The 20,899-nt window shown below is 38.0% G+C and overlaps 1 protein-coding gene across 7 annotated transcripts in view; it reads left to right on the top strand.

Annotated features, from left to right (window-relative positions):
* Positions 1–20,899, top strand: part of MAGI2 (membrane associated guanylate kinase, WW and PDZ domain containing 2) — a 1,331,631-nt gene that overhangs the window by 826,009 nt on the left and 484,723 nt on the right. For all 7 annotated transcript variants that reach the window (XM_082399315.1, XM_082399314.1, XM_082399312.1 and 4 more), the window contains exon 4: positions 5,147–5,362. In XM_082399315.1, coding sequence (XP_082255441.1) covers positions 5,147–5,362 — 216 coding nt within the window. The remainder of the gene's footprint in view (positions 1–5,146; positions 5,363–20,899) is intronic.

Here is a 20,899-nt window from a genome sequence, read left to right as displayed (position 1 = left end):
TCCTACTTCTTGTCATAATATCATAACTTACAAACATAAAGAATGTGGTGCATCTCAGCAAATACTATTTTGGTATCTATTACCCTTCAATAAGGACTAAGGATAAAAAAAGGGAACAGTTTGTAATGTATTGAAATTGTTTTCTCTTCCTTTTTTCCCCTTGGCCTCACCATTAAAATCAGTGTGGGGAAAAAAAAGCTGGGAAGGATCAGAAGAAAGACAAAAACATTGTTTAGAAAACTTAGACTAAGACTTTTTGAAAAGATTATTTGGTCTAACAAGCATAGAGAAAGCAAAGGAGTAATTCTGTGATAGCCTTCAAGTATAGTACACAAAAAGTTATTTTAAAAAGCTCTTTTCAAAAAAAAAGCTCTCTTCATCTCTTCTGGATGACTTAGGAAAGGTCTGCGTAAAAGTGGGTAATGGATTAGATTTTCCAAGTATTTTCTAGGGAGGTTAGCTCATAACAATGTAGTCTGTTTTAGTCTCTCTCCCCTTGCAGGAAATTAATATAACAGTGTTCAGTGTAAATGGTCATTTAGTAAAGGTTTTTATTATTATGAAACCAATAATTGACATTTTTATAAACTATTCTTTTTTTTTTTTATAAATTTATTTATTTTATTTATTTATTTTTGGCTGCGTTGGGTCTTCGTTGCTACGCGCAGGCTTTCTCTAGTTGTGGCGAGCGGGGGCTACTCTTCGTTGTGGTGCACGGGCTTCTTACTGCGGTGGCTTTTCTTGTTGCGGAGCACGGGCTCTAGGCGCGCGGGTTTCAGTAGTTGTGGTACACGGGCTCAGTAGTTGTGGCTCGCGGGCTCTAGAGCGCAGGCTCAGTAGTTGTGGCGCACAGGCTTAGTTGCTCTGCGGCATGTGGGATCTTCCAGGACCAGGGCTCGAACCCGTGTCCCCTGCATTGGCAGGCGGATTCTTAACCACTGTGCCACCAGGGAAGCCCTAAACTATTCTTTTTATTCAAATTTCTGGAAAGCTTTTACATATTTATAATGTAAGAAATGACTATATTCACCCTGTTTCACTCTTTCATAACTATATCTTTATGAAAAAGATAGCCATTCTTTTAAGTGCTTAAAAAGCTGAAGAATAAATCAAGTTAAATCAGGTTTCTCAAATAATTGTCTCTTTTATTTTCCAAACATTGATTCAAAATTAAACTATGTTAATTTATAGATTATCCTAATTGTGATAGAATTAAGTGAACAATGTTATGTATCATTTCCATTTTGTCATCATATTCAACAACTAAGTTACTGAAATTTTGTATTAAACTTACATGAAAGTGCTAATGAATACACCACTCTTTACAAATACAAGTATAGTCAGTAAAAAGTGGGCTAGGAAAGCCTATAATCCCTACCCCATCTCCCCAAACACACACATACACACACACCCACTTAGTTTTGGAAGAGAGGAGGGAAAAAATCCCCTAAAATGTCCCTGCTTCATCATTTGATAGCAAGCATTGCCTTTCTCTTGAAAGTGTTATTTTTCTGCTCATTGGTTGTGGCTTTGAATGAAGTCCTAGAGGACTGCATCAATTCCCAGCAGGTTGCAAACTGCATCGTACTTTTTTTTTTTTTTTTTTTTCTTGAGAGGTAATATAGTATTTTGAAAAGAAATGAGGTTCCTAAGTCAAATGGATATAGGTTTTCCACCTGCTTCATGTATAATATTGGAAAATAGTTTTAGAGCCTCCATTTTCTTTTAACTGCAGAAGCAGAAGGACTTTGTTCTAATCCGCATCAGATACAAGCGCTCAGAAGTAAAATGCCCTTTACAGTGTCCAGCTCACTAAATTGTGGTGATGATAGTCATAATAATAGTAGTAGTTGTAGTTGTGACTGTACTTTTGTGACTGTAGTCATCTTACAGCCCCACAGTCCCACTTTAATTAAATCAATTCAAGGATATAAAGAGGCAGCCAGGTTAGGGGAGACAGGATTCAAAGTCAGGTTTATCTCACCACAATCTGTGCTGTTAAACATACACCATATTGTTGAGGTATTTTGGATTTTAGATTCTCTAAATTCTGGCACTATGCATAGAGGCACTTCATTCTTAACGGGACAGTTTTTCCAAATTATATTTTTAAATAGTTTTGATGTTTGTTTTTTGAAAACATGCTGGTATGTTACCTAAAAGGCACATTTTATCCTTAGTATATTGATTTGTATGTATTTAAACATCAGGACATCATTTCAGTGACTTAGCTACCTGACCATCTGGCTGATTTGTCAACTTCTTTTAGGTATTTCTGGTTTCTTTGTTCTATGCATTTGGTTTAAGGTAAAAGCCTATTCTCCATGAATTATATTTCTCAAGTATAGTAACTACATGGGTTATTTCTGTGCCTCTTTTAAATTGCTATTATTATTGCTAATAAAGATAATCTTAATGTCTTAACTAATGATTTGTACTCTTTTACATCTAAAATTTAGTCTAAACTATTAATTTCATAAATTGTAGAAATAGAATATTGCTGTATAATTTATAATCACATCACATTCAATAGGAGTAATTATTTAGGAATGTAAATTCAACCAGACCTGTTACTTAATATTTATTTTTAGCCTGAGCTATGCATTTATTTCTAATTAGGAAAAGGTTATTTTTCTACCTCAGGGAGATTTAAACCCTAAAAGACAAATTGGAAAAAAAAAAAAAAGCACTGAAGTGTGATTCATTTTTCTTAGTACTACATATACTTAAAAGCACTGAAGAGGGTTCCCTTTTCTCCACACCCTCTCTTGGACTGTTAGTGGGAATGTAAATTGATACAGCCAGTATGGAGAACAGTATGGAGGTTCCTTAAAAAACTAAAAATAGAACTGCCATATGACCCCGCAATCCCACTCGTGGGCATATACCCTGAGAAAACCATAATTCAAAATGACACATGTACTCCAATGTTCATTGCAGCACTATTTACAATAGCCAGGACATGGAAACAACGGAAATGTCCAATGATAGATGAATGGATAAAGAAGATGTGGTACATATATACAGTGGAATATTACCCAGCCATAAAAAGGAACGAAATTGGGTCATTTGTAGAGATGTGGATGGACCTAGAGTCTGTCATACAGAGTGAAGTTAATCCAGAAGGAGAAAAACAAATATCGTATATTAATGCATAAATGTGGAATGTAGAAAAATGGTACAGATGAACCTATTTGTAGGGCAGGAATAGAGATGTAGGCATAGAGAACGGACATATGGACATGGGGGAGAAGGGGAGGGTGGGACGAGTTGGGAGATTAGGTTTGACATAAATACACTACCATGTGTAAAACAGATAGCTAGTGGGAACCTGCCATATAGCACAGGGAGCTCACCTCGGTGCTCTGTGACGACCTAGATGGGTAGGATGGGGGTGGGGTGGGAGGGAGGTCCAAGAGGGAGGGGATATAGGTGTACATATAGCTGATTCACTTCATTGTACAGCAGAAAGTAACACAACATTGTAAAGCAATTTTACTCCAATAAAAAAAAAAAAAGCACTGTAGATCTCAGAACACTACTTAAAATTATATTATTTATCGGGACATGCAGGACTATTTACTAGTTGTACATTATGTTTATTAGATAAGAAGTATTGTGATTCTATGGCCTGTGGTAGTGGAACCTGCTAGGCTTTCAGAGTCCACGGCCAGCAGACGCAGCTTGGGTGTCCACACTGGACTCCTTTGTTTCCGCCCATTTTCCCCAAGGGTTTCCAGCCTCTTCCCTCAACTAGCCATCTCATACCTTTTCAGCATATCCTTATCATCTTTAATTTAACTAGAGTATGTTTTGGTTGTTTGCAACCCAGAACGCAGGTGATTGTAACAAGTATTGCCATTCCAATTTATAGATGAAGAAATTGAGCCTTACTGAGTAAATAACTTGCTTGAATTGTAGTTATACAGAAAATCCAAATCTAGACCCCATAACTTCTACTTAAGGGTTGGTTTCTTTCACAGCACACTGTTTTCCCAGTTGCCTTCAGTGGCCTCTGCAGATAATGAGATGTGGTTCCCCCTCTATGCCTCCTTGATTGAGTGCTTAATCCTATTTCCTGTTTTAATGCTTATCTGCTTAATGTCAAATGTGCCTGTCTTCCACACTAAACCGTTGAGCATCTGGAAGACAAGGATTGTATTATAGTCATCATTTTCTCTCAGACGTATACTGGAGTGCTTGGGTGCACAGTCAGTACTAAATAAAGATTTTAATGAATGAGTGAGCAAATATGTGCATAAATTATTCAATTAACTGAAAACACCAATATGGGTTTGAAGTTGATGCTAAGAGCGTAACACTGATTTTTAAAAAACACCAGTGTGCCATTTACCAATCAAAAATTTAAACTATTTTTTTCATAAAAGTAATTTGCTTTGACTATATAAGGATGTTCACAGAGTAAGCATATATCCCATGTTACTGTTTGCCAGGCTCTTATGACAGAGAGAAATAGGAATTAGTCTCCTCTTTTAGAAGTCTCACGGACTGATGGGGGAAACAAATGATCCTGTAGCTCAGATCATGGAGCTGTGGGAAAAAGAGCTGTGGTAATCTGAAGAATGATTCGAGCAGCAGGCCCACCGTCAGCAGTCATGGGAACCACTGAACTGGCATGGAGACGCAGCTCTAGGCAGGACGCTGTGCACGTCAAGGAAAACAGCCAGAGCCCTTTGAAAGCTGGAGAAAAGCACAATGTGCTTTGCCTTTCCAGAATGTTATAAGATTTGCTTAAAAACTATGTTACCCATACTCCTATTCAGACATAATTATTTTTAAAAAGATTATAATCAAGGCTTGTTATAAAAAATTTTTGATTAATTTGAAACTGCTATGTGTCATATGAAACTAACAGCTAAGACTATATTTTGATTTGGCACTAAGGTGAAATGAAGATAGATCTGTATCTTTGTTTAAGCATTAAAGCCCCATACAATAGAAGCAACAAATAAACACCTATATACAAACATAAAAGGATATAAAATGATATATATGTATGTATATATAAAATACATATATATGGATAAACCAGGATACACATTTGTTAATAAAATTTCCATTCTTTACAAATCATGCACACCAGTGGGAGAAATATTTAACTTCATATGTTTTGTATCATTTGCAGACAATTACTACGGTACCCCAAAGCCTCCAGCAGAACCAGCACCATTGTTACTAAATGTAACAGACCAGATACTTCCTGGAGCCACTCCAAGCACTGAAGGAAAACGAAAAAGGAATAAATCAGTGAGCAACATGGAGAAAGCAAGCATAGAGCCTCCGGAGGAGGAAGAGGAAGAGAGGCCTGTGGTCAATGGAAATGGAGTAGTAGTAACACCAGGTTAGTCTTTTACGTTTGTTATAGGTGCATCAGCTCTTCTAGATGTAGCTGAATATATATTTTATCCCTGTGTTCAAATGTATATTTTTTTCACATATATATGTTCAGGTGTGTGTGTATATATATATACGTAATGATTGTAGTTATCTTCAGGGAGACAAGATTATGATATCAAATGGAAAGGACATGATTCTTGTATCCAATTTATTAGTTTTAATTTTGACATATCAAGGAATCCATTCAACTTCTTCCATTTCTGGTTTCACTTATACAATATTAATGGCAATATAGTGAGTGGTTTAAATCTTAGAAGGTGTTATAGTCATGAATATGATTGTGTGACATTGCAAAATTTTTGTTAATTAATATTAGATATAATCTATCCTTAGAAATCTTACTATACTTCCAGCTCTGTGAATAGAGGTTGTGTTATGTGATTTAGTTAATGGTGTCAGTGAATACAGTCCACAGAATAACCATAGCTACATAATGCCCATGTATTTATCCCCCCATCCTTACCACCCAGTCTGACAGTTTGGAGAAAGCATCTTCACAAGTGACATTGTGAAGGTAATTACCCTTGAACAAGGGAAAGACTTGTTATCCCTTTAATTTATCATCTGTCATATCACATATATAAAAAAAGTATTAGATATAAAGTATGTTTGTGCAAGGTATGGATTTGCCATTTTCTTATACTTACTAATATAGTGCCAAAATTTTTATTTATAAAATAGATTTTTTTAAATAATCTTATTCATAATTAAACATTACCAAAGCTAAACTATGGCATTCTCTTTGCCTATAATCTTGGAATAAGTTTCCAAAGTTTTGTTTTAGGTATTTTTTAATAATGACATATCATTATTTTAATGGGCATTGAAAATCAAAGGGCTGTGTTAAAACTGTTGAAAAAATATTAACACATGTACCTTGCATACATATTATTCTTAAGATATTTCCTATAACTACTTTGATGTCTGTACTTTTACTTATCACTGTACTGCTTCTATAGTGACGTAGTGTTTGAATTTTCACACTCAATTATTTTTATCAAAGAAAAGCTTCATAAGCCTATTTTTTTTACCTTCCTTTTCCATGATACCTGTAAAAATGTTCTTCATTAAACATAAGGAGACCAAAATTCAGTATGTGTCAATCAAGGTGTAAAACCTTAAAAAGTGGTTCCCTCTTGGTTACTCAGAGGAGGGTAACTTCCTCTATTAATATATTGGTTAAAAACTTATTCTCTGACCCTAGCAATCGTTGATTTCTGGGTACAAATGCTAAAAATCACTATGGGTGCATAATGTAACTTGTTTACTATAATATGATCTGGTAATTATCAAGCAATTAGATACCTTCTCTTTTTTGATTCTGAAATGTCTCTGTCAAAATATTTACTTTTCATCATGTAATGGATTTAAATTAAGTTGATAGGACATCGTTTTCTTAGTTGATCTTTTATGTGAGAAGCAAAACAATTCAGCTAAATGGAAGCAAGTAATCACAAAAGAAGTAGAAGTTGGGTGTCAAAGAGCAGTTATAGAATTTCTTACTGGTTAACACCTTATAGTTAAAAATGTAAAATATATGGCCTTGATTAGGCCCAAATCATTGATTTGTATTTCATTTCTACTCTGTATAGGGCAAATCAAATGAAGCATTCTTGACCAACAGATTCTTAGACTAAAAATTTGTTTAACTGGGGGGCACAGTGGATCTGGAAAGCTCCATTCCCTTCTACTCATACCTTAGACATGAAGAATGGGGTATTTTTATGTCTAGGAAGTTTTTAAGGCTCCAGGGAAAATGGACTGGTTTGAACTCTTCTTTACCAGCCCTAGCCATGTGACTGTCTCTGGACTTCTGAGGCTGACAATGATAGAGAACAACTGTGCAGGACAGCTTTGGGATATCTGGATAGTAAACAGATGCCACAAACATGGTTTTGTGAGCCTGGCTTGGCAAGTGTTCTTATACTACTTTTTCTTTCTTATTATGGGACATGAGAGATGTATAAATTAGGCATCTCCTCACCCAGTGTTCAAAGATGGAGGAAACAGCCCCAAACCAGAAAATTGGTCCATCATCCCTTACTAGAAATCTTTTGACGAGTCCCATTTTAGAAATGTCATTGTTTTTCTTTATGTTTATCCAAGAGAAGCTTTAGGATAAAACTTTTTCTTTGCCCCCCTCTTATATACATTTATCCAACTCTTCACCATTTGAACCTCATCACATTTTTTCTACCACAGGGTCTTTGTCCTGCCTTTGTCTTCTTCTCATACACATTTGTTGGATACAGGACACTTCAAACAATACTGACAAAATTGTTGCTTAAATTTTAGTTAACACTGCCCTGTAAGAGCCTGTAATAGTAATTAATATCAGACATCAGTTTAGAGCATAAATAATAAAGTGAGGCACATTTGGAAAGGGAGAAAAGCTTACTGAGGTAATTTCATTCCATTCCAAGTAATATTGATGATAATGATAATAAACAATATTAAATAATTAACTTCTTTTGGATCTTACCATGTGCTAGGAACTCCTTAACCTCATTATGTGTATTAGTTCATTTAATTCTCCTATCAGACCTATTAGTTAGGTACTATTTTACAGATGAGGACACTGAGGTACACTACAGTTAAATAATTTGCCCAGTAACTGGAAATAGGAAATATTACATAGGAAATCTGGATCCAGAACACATGATCTTAGTTGCTTTACTATCCTGAGTCTTATATCACCAAATAGAAACATAAACATATTTCTTAGCAGTTTGTAGACACATGACCACTATTTTACTTGTACATATTTAAACATGGAATTATAAATTTTTACCTACCAAAGACTTCTTATTTCTTTCATTTCTGGAAATCATGTGCAAGTGAACTTATTTCCTTCTGTGGATATAAAAGATTCCTAGTTTTTTATAATATTCTGTGTGTAGATAAGTACCAAGCCTACCAGTCTTTAACTCCTTATATACTTTACCAAAATGAACTATTTTCTCTATGTAAATGAAGGTTTTAGAGTCCTCAATTTACCCATTACTCATTTTCTTTATCTTTTTCTCCTTTGAACTGTAGTTTATCGAATTATGTATTCCTTTTTCTTTCAGACCATATCTATGTAAAGCCAGTGATCACTTATAAATAGGTAATTTCTCCACGAAGTTCTACTAATGTTATCAACGAATATATTTTATTCTAGGATCTCTCTTTTTACTCAAAATTACATTACAGAAATGTTTCTTTCTCTGATATACGTCACTTTGGTGATGGAAATTAGTGTAGTTCTACCCTTAGAAATGTAGTTTTATCATTCTAAATAACAAAAATTACAAGAATAAAAATAAAATAAATAATGGCAACATCCCTTTAATGAATGCATACAATGTGCTAGGCATATAGGACATATATTATCTCTAGTCCCATAATCACAGTATATTTGCTCAACAAATGAGATGCTGAAATTTACCTTAAGGTACTTAACTAAGATAATGGTAGCAGAGTTGAAATCTGGACCCAGGAAAACCTGAACTCATCCTTTTCCGCCATATTTCCCTGGGTTGTTAACTATGCTGAGGACAAAGAGACTTCTGACCTCCATAAGGTAAATCACAATCCTGCAGTTCAGTGTATTTCATCTACGTTGTATTCCATTATAGTTGTCCTTCACGGGGTTCATGGAAGTGATATTAGCTCTAATTCTTGCAAGGATGATATATCCTTACATCATCTTAGCGAATTTGCCTTTAAACTGATATTTAAAATTCATATGCTCAGGAAACCTTCCCTTTGACATCAACCTCACCTTATGTGCAGACATCTTTATCTTGTTAGAGGTGATATCCAGCCCTGTGGCTTCAAATACTGTAGATTTACCTGCAACCTTCACTTCTCTCCTGTGTTCCAGGGCCATATTTCTAATTACCGCCCACTGGACTGCCCCCACCCCAAGCATTTCTTCAGCAACTTAAATGCAACATTCCACTTAAACTCTTCTCCCATAAAACAAACAAGCAGACCAACTTATAGAGTCCCTTACTGGATTTCTCTAATTCTGCTTTTGACCCAGATAGCTCAGAGTTTGATGTTTTTCTCCCCCCCAGGCTGGATACACATTATTAGGTATAAAAGATCACTGTACTTTTAGCTTTTATCTCTTCCTTCCTAATACCACTGCCCCATCCTACATCACTCCCTCATCCCCCCATTTGTGGATCACAGTCCCCTAACTGACCTCCATTCCTCCAGGCTCCATTCCTGTCAAATTCCCTGTCACTCTTCGATCAATTAAAAGGTTCTTGAACCAGCATTTGGTCACGTAACTATCCTTCTCAAAACTTGGATGAGTTTCTATTTCTACTGCTTCATACTCTTTGGGCAACTGCCAGGTCCTCTCACACTTGACTGCAACACCTCTGTTATCTTTGGTTCCCATTATTCCCTGACTCTCTTCTCTCGTCTACATTCCCATGCACATAAAACACCTTCACCTGTCTGGCAAGCCTTTTCCACATTTGAACCTGCTACTCTTTTATTCACAATTCAATCAAAATTTTTATATTCTCTTGAAATCACTTGTTGACTCTCGTAGTGAGAAGTTGACACTGTTCATCTCTGAATTTTTGAAGTACAACTTACGCTTCTCATTCATTTAGGAGGTATTGGTTAGGCTGGTCCTTGCAGGTAACTTTTCATAATGGGCATGTCTGTCATCCCCTCATAAATTGTAAACATTACCAGGACAAGGACTATTTCTACCTTTTTGTATACCTGTCTTGGTGATTAGTATATATCATTAAATAGTTTAATTTCTTAGTAAATATTTATTTTTCAGTCAACCAAACCTCTTGAGAATGTCAAAACTTTACTATATCAACATGATTAGATTTATTTCATGCTCATTTTACACTCTTCAGTGTTTTCAACATGCAGTGTTTCTAAGTTTGAAAGATATGAAATTCCTAATCTTATATTTCTTCAAAAGTTGTTTAATAACAAAAGAAAAAAGTATATTTTAAGAGATGTATTCTTAGAGATGAGAATTATTAAATCTCTCTAACTGTGAAAATGACCCAAATAGATAGGTGGTTAATAGATCAGTAGATAAATTTTTTTTTCAGCTGAACTTTTCTGAACAAAAACAAATCCTGTAAACCATAGTAATTGGGTTAGGCTTTCTTGGATTTCTTTTATTTCATGAATTATCTGCTAAACTTTTCCGGAAAGTAATTCACTATTATATTGTAGCTTCCCCTCACCAGCTATTAGTAAGCCTAGTGCAAAGAATTAGAAATGCACATATATTTTAAAGGCAGCTAAGTCTCTCTGTTAATACACACACATACACAATGCAAGGAGGAACAGGGCCCGTGAGAGCTACCTTCGCCAACAAAGGGAATACAGTATGTGTACACAGAGCTGCCTTCTCCAGGCCCCCAAGCCTGCAATTAGTGCAAATGAACTGCGTCTCCCAGAGAGCAAACAGAGTGTCCCTTATGTGATCACCAAGTGTCCTCAGCAATGATCTCAGTTCACCATTAGGGACCCGCATCCAGGTCCTGCGCCACTTGGCACGCTGACTGTGCATGCACCATCAGTCCTGGTTCTGTGAATGAGGTCCTGTCACTGTCAAAAGAATTATGTCCTCCGTAGTGAATCTCGCTGTTTTCCTGTGAATAATGGTGCACTCTGAAACCACCCCAACGCCTAACCCCTGCTTATTTTGTGTGGGTTCACAGAGACTGCGATGTGTGTATCCACTCAGATCTTTATCTCTCTTTTTTTTTTTTTTTTTGAGGGGGGAGGCTTAATTTTATTATTTTGTTCCCAAACAGTATTGGTTTTATCTCTTCACTGGAGGTGCAAATTTCTGGGGCTATTTTAAGTTAACCTTCTAAAATTAGATATTCCATTTATAAATGAGGCGCATTTGATCTTTTCTTAAAAGGATCATTTGAAAGTTAAAACTGCCCTAATTGTAAAATGCTCTGAGTATCCAGGTGTGATTATAGAATAACAAGATAATCACTTTAGAGTCTGTAGCCATGAACTTTAGTAGTAACTTTAACTATACCATTGGGGAAAAAAATGAAATCATGATTAATTTCAGGGATGTCTTTTTAAATCAAGGCAGACTCACTTTGTGATAAATCTGAGAGTGAAGCACTATTTGAACCTCTTTGTGCCCTCAGATTGATTCAACATTTTTGGAATCTTGCATTCAACCTTTTGTAGAGAGTTTTTTTCTGCTTCTCTGAGTGTTTATATGATGTATATGAGAGAGAGATTTATACATGAAGGAGGAAGGCACAGCAAGAACAAACAGAGTCACACTGGGGTTTGTAGAGCACATACAGAAATGTTTGTGTCTTCAGGTTCTCCAGGCATTGTTAGAGTTTAAGCTTATTTCTAGTCATGGCCATCCATTCTCTCTAGGTCTGATATTCACCCTGTAGCCCATTTTCTTATCACATATTTCTCCTAATGGATGTGATTATAATTTCAGTGTGAAATCTTAGCTACTTTATTGTCAGACAAATTGCTCAAGTTATTTCTGGCTGAGGGCTGGTCTTTGGCTCTGAAGAGGGAAGGTCTCTGGATAAGGTCTCTCTGGGCACTCAGAGATAAGGGGATAGCACCTTTATCTTTTACTTCCTAATTGACTTCTTGCTCTCATCAAAAAATACCTTGACTCCAATTTGGCCCCAAAGAATGACACTTGAATGATCAAGATCAATGTTGAATAAAGCCTTCTTCCTTTTCTCTTTCAGCCCCTTTGATGTTCCTAAAACTTCAGAAGGTGATGTTATGTTTCATGTAGTACTAATCTCCTGAATTTTTTCAGAATTTTGAAAGCAAGATCTAAGAATTATTGTTCATACATGTCCTATATTTCATTTCATACCTTGCTTTGGTCTTTGAATATTTTCAATACTTGTTATCAGTTTCTCTCAGCCCCAAGTTAGTTGAAGATTTGGGGAACTTGTTTCTATATGATAAATATCTTCAGAATTCATTACATTATGAAAACCACATAGCACATACAATTTCAAAGATGTGAGGATTCATTTTATTGCCATTACTCCAGTCTGCTTTTATTTATTTTTTTAGCAGATCTTTATTGTAGTATAATTGCTTCACAATGCTGTTGGTTTCTGTTGTATGCCAAAGTGAATCAGCCATATGCATACGCATGTCCCCATATCCCCTCCCTCTTGAGCCTCCCTCCCACCCTCCCGATCCCACCCCTCTAGTTCATCGCAAAGAACCGAGCTGATCTCCCTGTGCTATGCAGCTGCTTCCCACTAGCCAACTACTTTACATTCGGTAGTGTATATATGTCAATGCTACTCTCACTTCGCCTCAGCTTCCCCCTCCCACCCTGTGTCCTCAAGTCCATTCTCTATGTCTACATCTTCATTCCTGCCCTGCAACTAGGTTCATCAGTACCACTTTTTTTTTTTTTTAGGTTCCATTTATATGCGTTAGAATACAGTATTTGTTTCTCTCTTTCTGACTTACTTCACTCTGTATCAGTCTGCTTTTATTAAAATGTTAAAAATTAAATGGAAGAAAATATGCTAATTAAGGCAGCACTTCTTCTCCCCTGTCAATGGAAAATAATTCCCTCTACTAATCTTTTTTTTTTTTTTAAGTATTTGTTTATTTATTTATTTATGTCTGTGTTGGGTCTTTGTTTCTGTGCGAGGGCTTTCTCTAGTTGTGGCAAGCGGGGGCCACTCTTCATCGCGGTGCGTGGGCCTCTCACTATCGCGGCCTCTCTTGTTGCGGAGCACAGGCTCCAGACGCGCAGGCTCAGTAGTTGTGGCTCACGGGCCTAGTTGCTCCGCGGCATGTGGGATCTTCCCAGACCAGGGCTCGAACCCGTGTCCCCTGCATTGGCAGGCAGATTCTCAACCACTGCGCCACCAGGGAAGCCCTCTACTAATCTTTTTAGTAATTCTTTCCAATTTAGTTTTTTATGTCTCAGGATTTCTTTCCTGTCATCTTCCACTCATAGACCTTGAATTTTTCTATTCTCATAATTCCTCATATTGTTCTTTTAATATTCCAAAGAACTTGTAACCAATTGTGGGTTTTAGATAAAGATGAAAATCATTTTGAGGTATTGAATATGCTTTCTTAGTAATTCATATTTCCCTGGCTAGCCTCCTAAATAGATGAGATCCAATTTGGTTACAAATATTACAGATAAAAAGTAATCTCTTTACAGGATTGGGAATTCCTGCTCTCTCAATTGATATATCATCTCCAAAATCAGCAGCATAGTTAATCATTACCCTAACTTTCCCTAATTCTAATATTTTGTTCTAGACTTGTGTTTCTTTCATGATCTCAAATATTAAAAGGAAACATTAGTTAACATCTCAGGAAAAAAAAATTATATATATATTTTTATTTTCCACAGTGTTTAAGGGCCACCCCTCCTCATTCTCATACTGTATATAAAAAGAAATCATAGTGCATTTTTTTAGAACTTAGAAAAACTTCAGGAGAAGTAAGGAGTCAGAAAATACCAACTACAAGTCAGTTATCAGCGTGCATAGAAACATCTCAGAAGGAGCAGAAAATATAATCGTCTTTGCTAACTGGATTGCTAGAGCAGTGGGAGTAGAAGCAGGGGGGAAACTACTTTGCACTGTATTTCTTCTTTGTACTTTTGGATTTTGTCCAAGTGTATGTTTTACTACATCAAAAAAAAGTAATTATATTTTTTCTAAGTGATGAGCAAATATTCACTAATCACTAAGATGCAGATATTTTGGCACCCATAGTATAATTCTTCTTCTCATTTGAGAAGGTTAGGAAAAGCAAGGAGAATTGATAAGAACACTCTTTGAGCAGTGACCTACGATGTTGACTTCTTCCAGTCAACTGGCTACATAGCATGCAGGTGGCCACTGCGTGACAGCTTCCTTTCTGAAGGCAGAATGTCCTCAATTGTCACTATAGAATATGATCTATAGTATGGCCATATCAAAAATCAGTTACAATTATATTTTTCTCCTGTCCAAGATCAAGCCTGAAGTATTGATTCATTTACAAGAGCCTAAAGTTCAAATTCCAAGAAATTCAGCTTCTAGTAGTGAAGCAAACAGCAGCTGTGACAGCCTCCACTCCTTCCCACCTCTGACTACAATACAATAAGACTTTATATCAACCTGACAAACATACTTTTTGATGAGATTGTTGAGTTTGCAAGAAAGCAAAGGAAATCTTCAAGCCCCACCACTTCCACCACCATGGTCACTACTACAAATGAGCAGAAACAAGAGTGTGGAGCAGTGTATTGTTAGACTTGAAAGCCAAGCTTGCCCTGACACTATATGAGGAGACTAAGCTTTGGGCTAATATAAAATCGGGGAGCTATGTCTCTGATTCTGATTTAAATCAGTACCCTCAAAGGTACTGGAGTGATTGCAAGTTCATAGCTCAGTAGTAGGCCCTGGAATCCAGCAAAATCAAATGCAGAACTCTGTAGGAAAACATACAGAACTTAGAAAAAATGTGTGGTTTCTGAGGATTATTTTCCCTCCTTTAAATCACTTAACACCACAGCATGTTTCAACTGAGGAAAAAAACTCAACTTCTGCAAAGACCTTTTAAAGAAGAAATGTTAGCTTTGTGTGTATCTTTTTTTTTTTTCTTTAGAAATTGCACTGTTTTTTGAAAACACCTAATATCTTTCTTTTTTTATTAGTTATCCTTTTTATACATATTAATGTATACATGTCAATCCCAATCTCCCAATTCATCCCACCACCCCCACCCCCACCCCACTTTCCCCCCTTGGTGTCCTACATTTGTTCTCTACATCTGTGTCTCTATTTCTGCCTTTCAAACCAGTTCATCTGTACCATTTTTCTAGATTCCACGTATATGGTTAATATACGATATTTGTTTTTCTCTTTCTGGCTTACTTCACTCTGTATGACAGACTGTAGGTCCATCCACATCTCTACAAATGACCCAATTTCATTACATTTTATGGCTGAGTAATATTCCATTGTATATATGTACCACATCTTCTTTATCCATTCGTCTGTCGATGGGCATTTAGGTTGCTTCCATGACCTGACTGTTGTAAATAGTGCTGCAATGAACAATGGGGTGCATGTGTCTTTTTGAATTATGGAAATTATGGAAACACGTGGAAATTATGGTTTTCTCTGGGCATATGCCCAGTAGTGGGATTGCTGGGTCATAGGGTAATTCTATTTTTAGTTTTTCTAAGGAACGTCCATACTGTTCTCCATAGTGGCTGTATCAATTTACATTCCCACCAATAATGCAAGAGGGTTCCGTTTTCTCCACACCCTCTCCAGCATTTGTTGTTTGCAGATTTTCTGATGATGCCCATTCTAACCAGTGTGAGGTGATACCTTATTGCAGCTTTGATTTTCATTTCTCTAATAATTAGTGATGTTGAGCAGCTTTTCATATGCCTCTTGGCCATCTGTATGTCTTCTTTGGAGAGATGCCTATTTAGGTCTTCTGCCCATTTTTTGGTTGGGTTGTTTGTTTTTTTTAATATTGAGCTGCATGAGCTGTTTATATATTTTGGAGATTTATCCTTTGTCTGTTGCTTCGTTTGCAAATATTTTTCTCCCATTCTGAGGGTTGTCTTTTTGTCTTGTTTATAATTTCCTTTGCTGTGCAAAAGCATTTACGTTTCATTAGGACCCATTACCTCCATTACTCTAGGAGGTGGGTCAAAAAAGATTTTGCTGTGATTTATGTCAAAGAATGTTCTTCCTATGTTTTCCTCTAAGAGAAAACACCTAACATCTTAAAAATCATTTGAAATTGACCACATACTTTTTGTTTCAGTGGGGAGAAATCATTTAGGTTGCTTGGCTGATTTAACTACACAATTTATTTAGTGTTCTAGGTAGTAGAACTCACTGATAAAAATATGTAACATTTACTGAACATCTACTATGTTCTGGTAGTTGACTGTTCTAAGCAATTTGTATACATGTCTCATCTAACCCTTATAGGTAAGTAATGTTGTTCCATTGTACATTTAAGGAAATTGAGGCATGCACAGAGTGAGTTAAATAACTTGCCCAACAGCACACCATGAAGGACAGATTCAAACCCAGCATGTTTGTTGCTATTGAGAATGGCTAAACAAAAAGAAAAAAAAATTAATCTCAAATTATTCCTATTCTCTTTCCTTATAAGCTACAAATATGTTCCTCAATCTTTTTTTTTTTTCCTGTTAAATGTTCTGTAGCCATGCTTATTTCCAAAGAAATAACATGAAGACAGGAGAAATAACATAAAGACATGAGATTTATTAAAATTTGTCACAGCTGTCTACCCTGCCACGCCAGACTGAGACCGGAAAAAACGAGGCAAGCCCGGGCGCCATGACAACCTGAACCGGAAAAGGCGAGTCCTCCTCCGAGACTACACGGCATCTGCCTGTCTGGTTCACGAAGGACGGAACTTGTACACTTCGGAGGCAGGGCCTGTCAGGGAAAAGACGGTCTTCAGGGGGCAGGGCTTGCTATGGGGGCGGGGCTTGTGTCTCCTGCCGAAAGCCTCCGCCTTCAGGGTCCTGGGGAGGGCTTAGGACTGGCAGGCTTAAAAAGCTAACACAGGAGAGAGGAGAAGATGGCGGAAGAGTAAGACGCGGAGATCACCTTTCTCCCCACAGATACATCAGAAATACATCTTCACGTGGAACTGCTCCTATAGAACACCCACTGAATGCTGGCAGATGACCTCAGACCTCCCAAAAGGCAAGAAACTCCCCACATACTTGGGTAGGGCAAAAGACAAAAGAAATAACAGAGACAAAAGAATAGGGACGGGCCCTGCACCAGTGGGAGGGAGCCGTGAAGGAGGAAAGGTTTCCACACACTAGGAAGCCCCTTTGCGGGCAGAGACTGCAGGTGGTAGAGGGGGGAAGCTTCAGAGCCACGGAGGAGAGCGCAGCCACAGGTGTGCGGAGGGCAAAGCGGAGAGACTCCCGCACAGAGGCTCGGCGCCGAGCAGCACTCACCAGCCCGAGAGGCTTGTCTGCTCAGCCGCCGGGGTGGGCGGGGCTGGGAGCTGAGGCTCGGGCTTCAGTCGGATCGCAGGGAGAGGGCTGGGGTTGGCGGCGTGAACACAGCCTGAAGGGGTTAATGCGCCACAGCTAGCCGGGAGGGAGTCGGGAAAAAGTCTGCAGCTGCCAAAGAGGCAAGAGACTTTTTCTTGCCTCTTTGTTTCCTGGTGCGCGAGGAGAGGGGATTCAGAGCGTCGCCTAAACGAGCTCCAGAGACAGGCGCGAGCCGCGGCTACCAGCGCGGACCCCAGAGACGGGCGGGAGACGCTAAGGCTGCTGCTGCCGCCACCAAGAAGCCTGTGAGCGAGCACAGGTCACTCTCCACACCGCCCCTCCCGGGAGCCTGTGCAGCCCGCCACTGCCAGGGTCCCGCTATCCAGGGACAACTTCCCCGGGAGAACACATGGCGCGCCTCAGGCTGCTGCAACGTCACGGAGGCCTCTGCTGCCACAGGCTCGCCCCGCATCCATACCCCTCCCTCCCCCCGGCCTGGGTGAGCCAGAGCCCCCGAAGCAGCTGCTCATTTAACCCCGTCCTGTGTGAGCGAAGAACAAACGTCCTCAGGCGACCTACACGCAGAGGGGGGTCCAAATCCAAAGTTGAACCCCCGGAGCTGTGAGTACAAAGAATAGAAAGGGAAATTTCTCCCAGCAGCCTCAGAAGCAGCGGATTAAAACTCCACAAACAACTTGATGTGCCTGCATCTGTGGAATACCTGAATAGACAACGAATCATCCCAAATTGAGGAGGTGGACTTTGGGAGCAAGATATATTATTTTTTCCCCTTTTCCTCTTTTTGTGAGTGTGTATATGGATGCTTCTGTGTGAGATTTTGTCTGTATAGCTTTGCTTTCACCATTTGTCCTAGGGTTTTCTGCCTGTCTGTTTTTTTTTTTTTTTTACTTTAAAAAACTTTTTTCTTAATAATTATTTTTTATTTTAATAACTTTATTTTATTTTATCCTCTTTCTTTCTTTCTTTCTATGTTTTCTTCCTTTTATTCTGAGCTGTGTGGATGAAAGGCTCTTGGTGCTCCAGCCAGGCATCAGGGCTGTGCCTCTGAGGTGGGAGAGCCAACTTCAGGACACTGGTCCACAAGAGACCTCCCAGTTCCATGTAATACCAAATGATGAAAATCTCCCAGAGATCTCCATCTCAACACCAAGACCCAGCTTCACTCAACGACCAGCAAACTACAGTGCTGGACACCCTATGCCAAACAACTAGCAAGAAAGGAACACAGCCCCATCCATTAGCAGAGAGGCTGCCTAAAATCATAATAAGGCCACAGACACCCCAAAACACACCACCAGACGTGGACCTGCCCACCAGAAAGACAAGATCCAGCCTCATCCACCAGAACACAGGTACTAGTCCCCTCCACCAGGAAGCCTACACAACCCACTGAACCAACCTTAGCCATCGGGGACAGACACCAAAAACAATGGGAACTACGAACCTGCAGCCTGTGAAAAGGAGACCCCAAACACAGTAAGATAAGCAAAGTGAGAAGACAGAAAAACACACAGCAGATGAAGGAGCAAGGTAAAAACACACCAGACCTAACAAATGAAGAGGAAATAGGCAGTCTACCTGAAAAAGAATTCAGAATAATGATAGTAAAGATATCCAAAATCTTGGAAATAGAATAGACAAAATGCAAGAAACATTTAACAATGACCTAGAAGAACTAAAGAGGAACAAAGCAATGATGAACAACACAATAAATGAAATTTAAAATACTCTAGAAGGGATCAATAGCAGAATAACTGAGGCAGAAGGATGGATAAGTGACCTGCAAGATAAAATAGTGGAAATTACTGCAGAGCAGGATAAAGAAAAAAGAATGAAAAGAACTGAGGACAGTCTCAGAGACCTCTGGGACAACATTAAATGCACCAACATTCGAATTATAGGGGTCCCAGAAGAAGAAGAGAAAAAGAAAGGGACTGAGAAAATATTTGAAGAGATTATAGTTGAAAACTTCCCGAATATGGCAAAGGAAATAGTTAATCAAGTCCTGGAAGCACAGAGAGTCCCATACAGGATAAATCCAAGGAGAAACATGCCAAGACACATATTAATCAAACTATCAAAAATTAAATATAAAGAAAACATATTAAAAGCAGCAAGGGAAAAACAACAAATAACACACAAGGGAATCCCCATAAGGTTAACAGCTGATCTTTCAGCAGAAACTCTGCAAGCCAGAAGGGAGTGGCAGGACATATTTAAAGTGATGAAGGAGAAAAACCTACAGCCAAGATTACTCTACCCAGCAAGGATCTCATTCAGAATTGATGGAGAAATTTAAACCTTTACAGACAAGCAAAAGCTGAGAGAGTTCAGCACCACCAAACCAGCTTTACAACAAATGCTAAAGGAACTTCTGTAGGCAAGAAACACAAGAGAAGGAAAACACCTACAATAACAAACCCAAAACATTTAAGAAAATGGGAATAGGAACATACATATTGATACTTACCTTAAATGTAAGTGGATTAAATGCTCCAACCAAAACACACAGACGGGCTGAATGGATACAAAAACAAGTCCCATATATATGCTGTCTACAAGAGACCCTCTTCAGACCTAGGGACACATACAGACTGAAAGTGAGGGGATGGAAAATGGAAATCATGCAAATGGAAATCAAAAGAAAGCTGGAGTAACAAGTCTCATATCAGACAAAATAGACTTTAAAATAAAGACTATTACAAGAGACAAAGAAGGACACTACATAATGATCAAGGGATCGATCCAAGAAGAAGATATAACAATTGTAAATATTTATGCACCCAACATAGGAGCACCGCAATACATAAGGCAAATACTAACAGCCATAAAAGGGGAAATCGACAGTAACACAATCATAGTAGGGGACTTTAACACCCCACTTTCACCAATGGACAGATCATCCAAAATGAAAATAAATAAGGAAACACAAGCTTTAAATGATACATTAAACAAGATGGACTTAATTGATATTTATAGGACATTCCACCCAAAAACAACAGAATACACATTTTTCTCAAGTGCTCATGGAACATTCTCCAGGATAGATCATATCTTGGGTCACAAATCAAGCCTTGGTAAATTTAAGAAAATTGAAATTGTATCAAGTATGTTTTCCGACCACAGCGCTATGACACTCGATATCAATTACAGGAAAAGATCTGTAAAAAATACAAACACATGGAGGCTAAACCATACACTACTTAATAACGAAGTGATCACTGAAGAAATCAAAGGGGAAATCAAAAAATACCTAGAAACAAATGACAATGGAGACATGACGACCCAAAACCTATGGGATGCAACAAAAGCAGTTGTAAGAGGGAAGTTTATAGCAATACAATCCTACCTTAAGAAACAGGAAACATCTCAAATAAACAACCTAACCTTGCACCTAAAGCAATTACAGAAAGAAGAACAAAAATC

Source organism: Balaenoptera borealis, assembly GCF_965194805.1.
Source record: "Balaenoptera borealis genome assembly, chromosome: 7".
Taxonomy (NCBI): Eukaryota; Metazoa; Chordata; class Mammalia; order Artiodactyla; family Balaenopteridae; genus Balaenoptera; species Balaenoptera borealis.
Note: the sequence above shows the minus strand (reverse complement) of the source record. Positions and strands in the feature narration are given on the sequence as shown.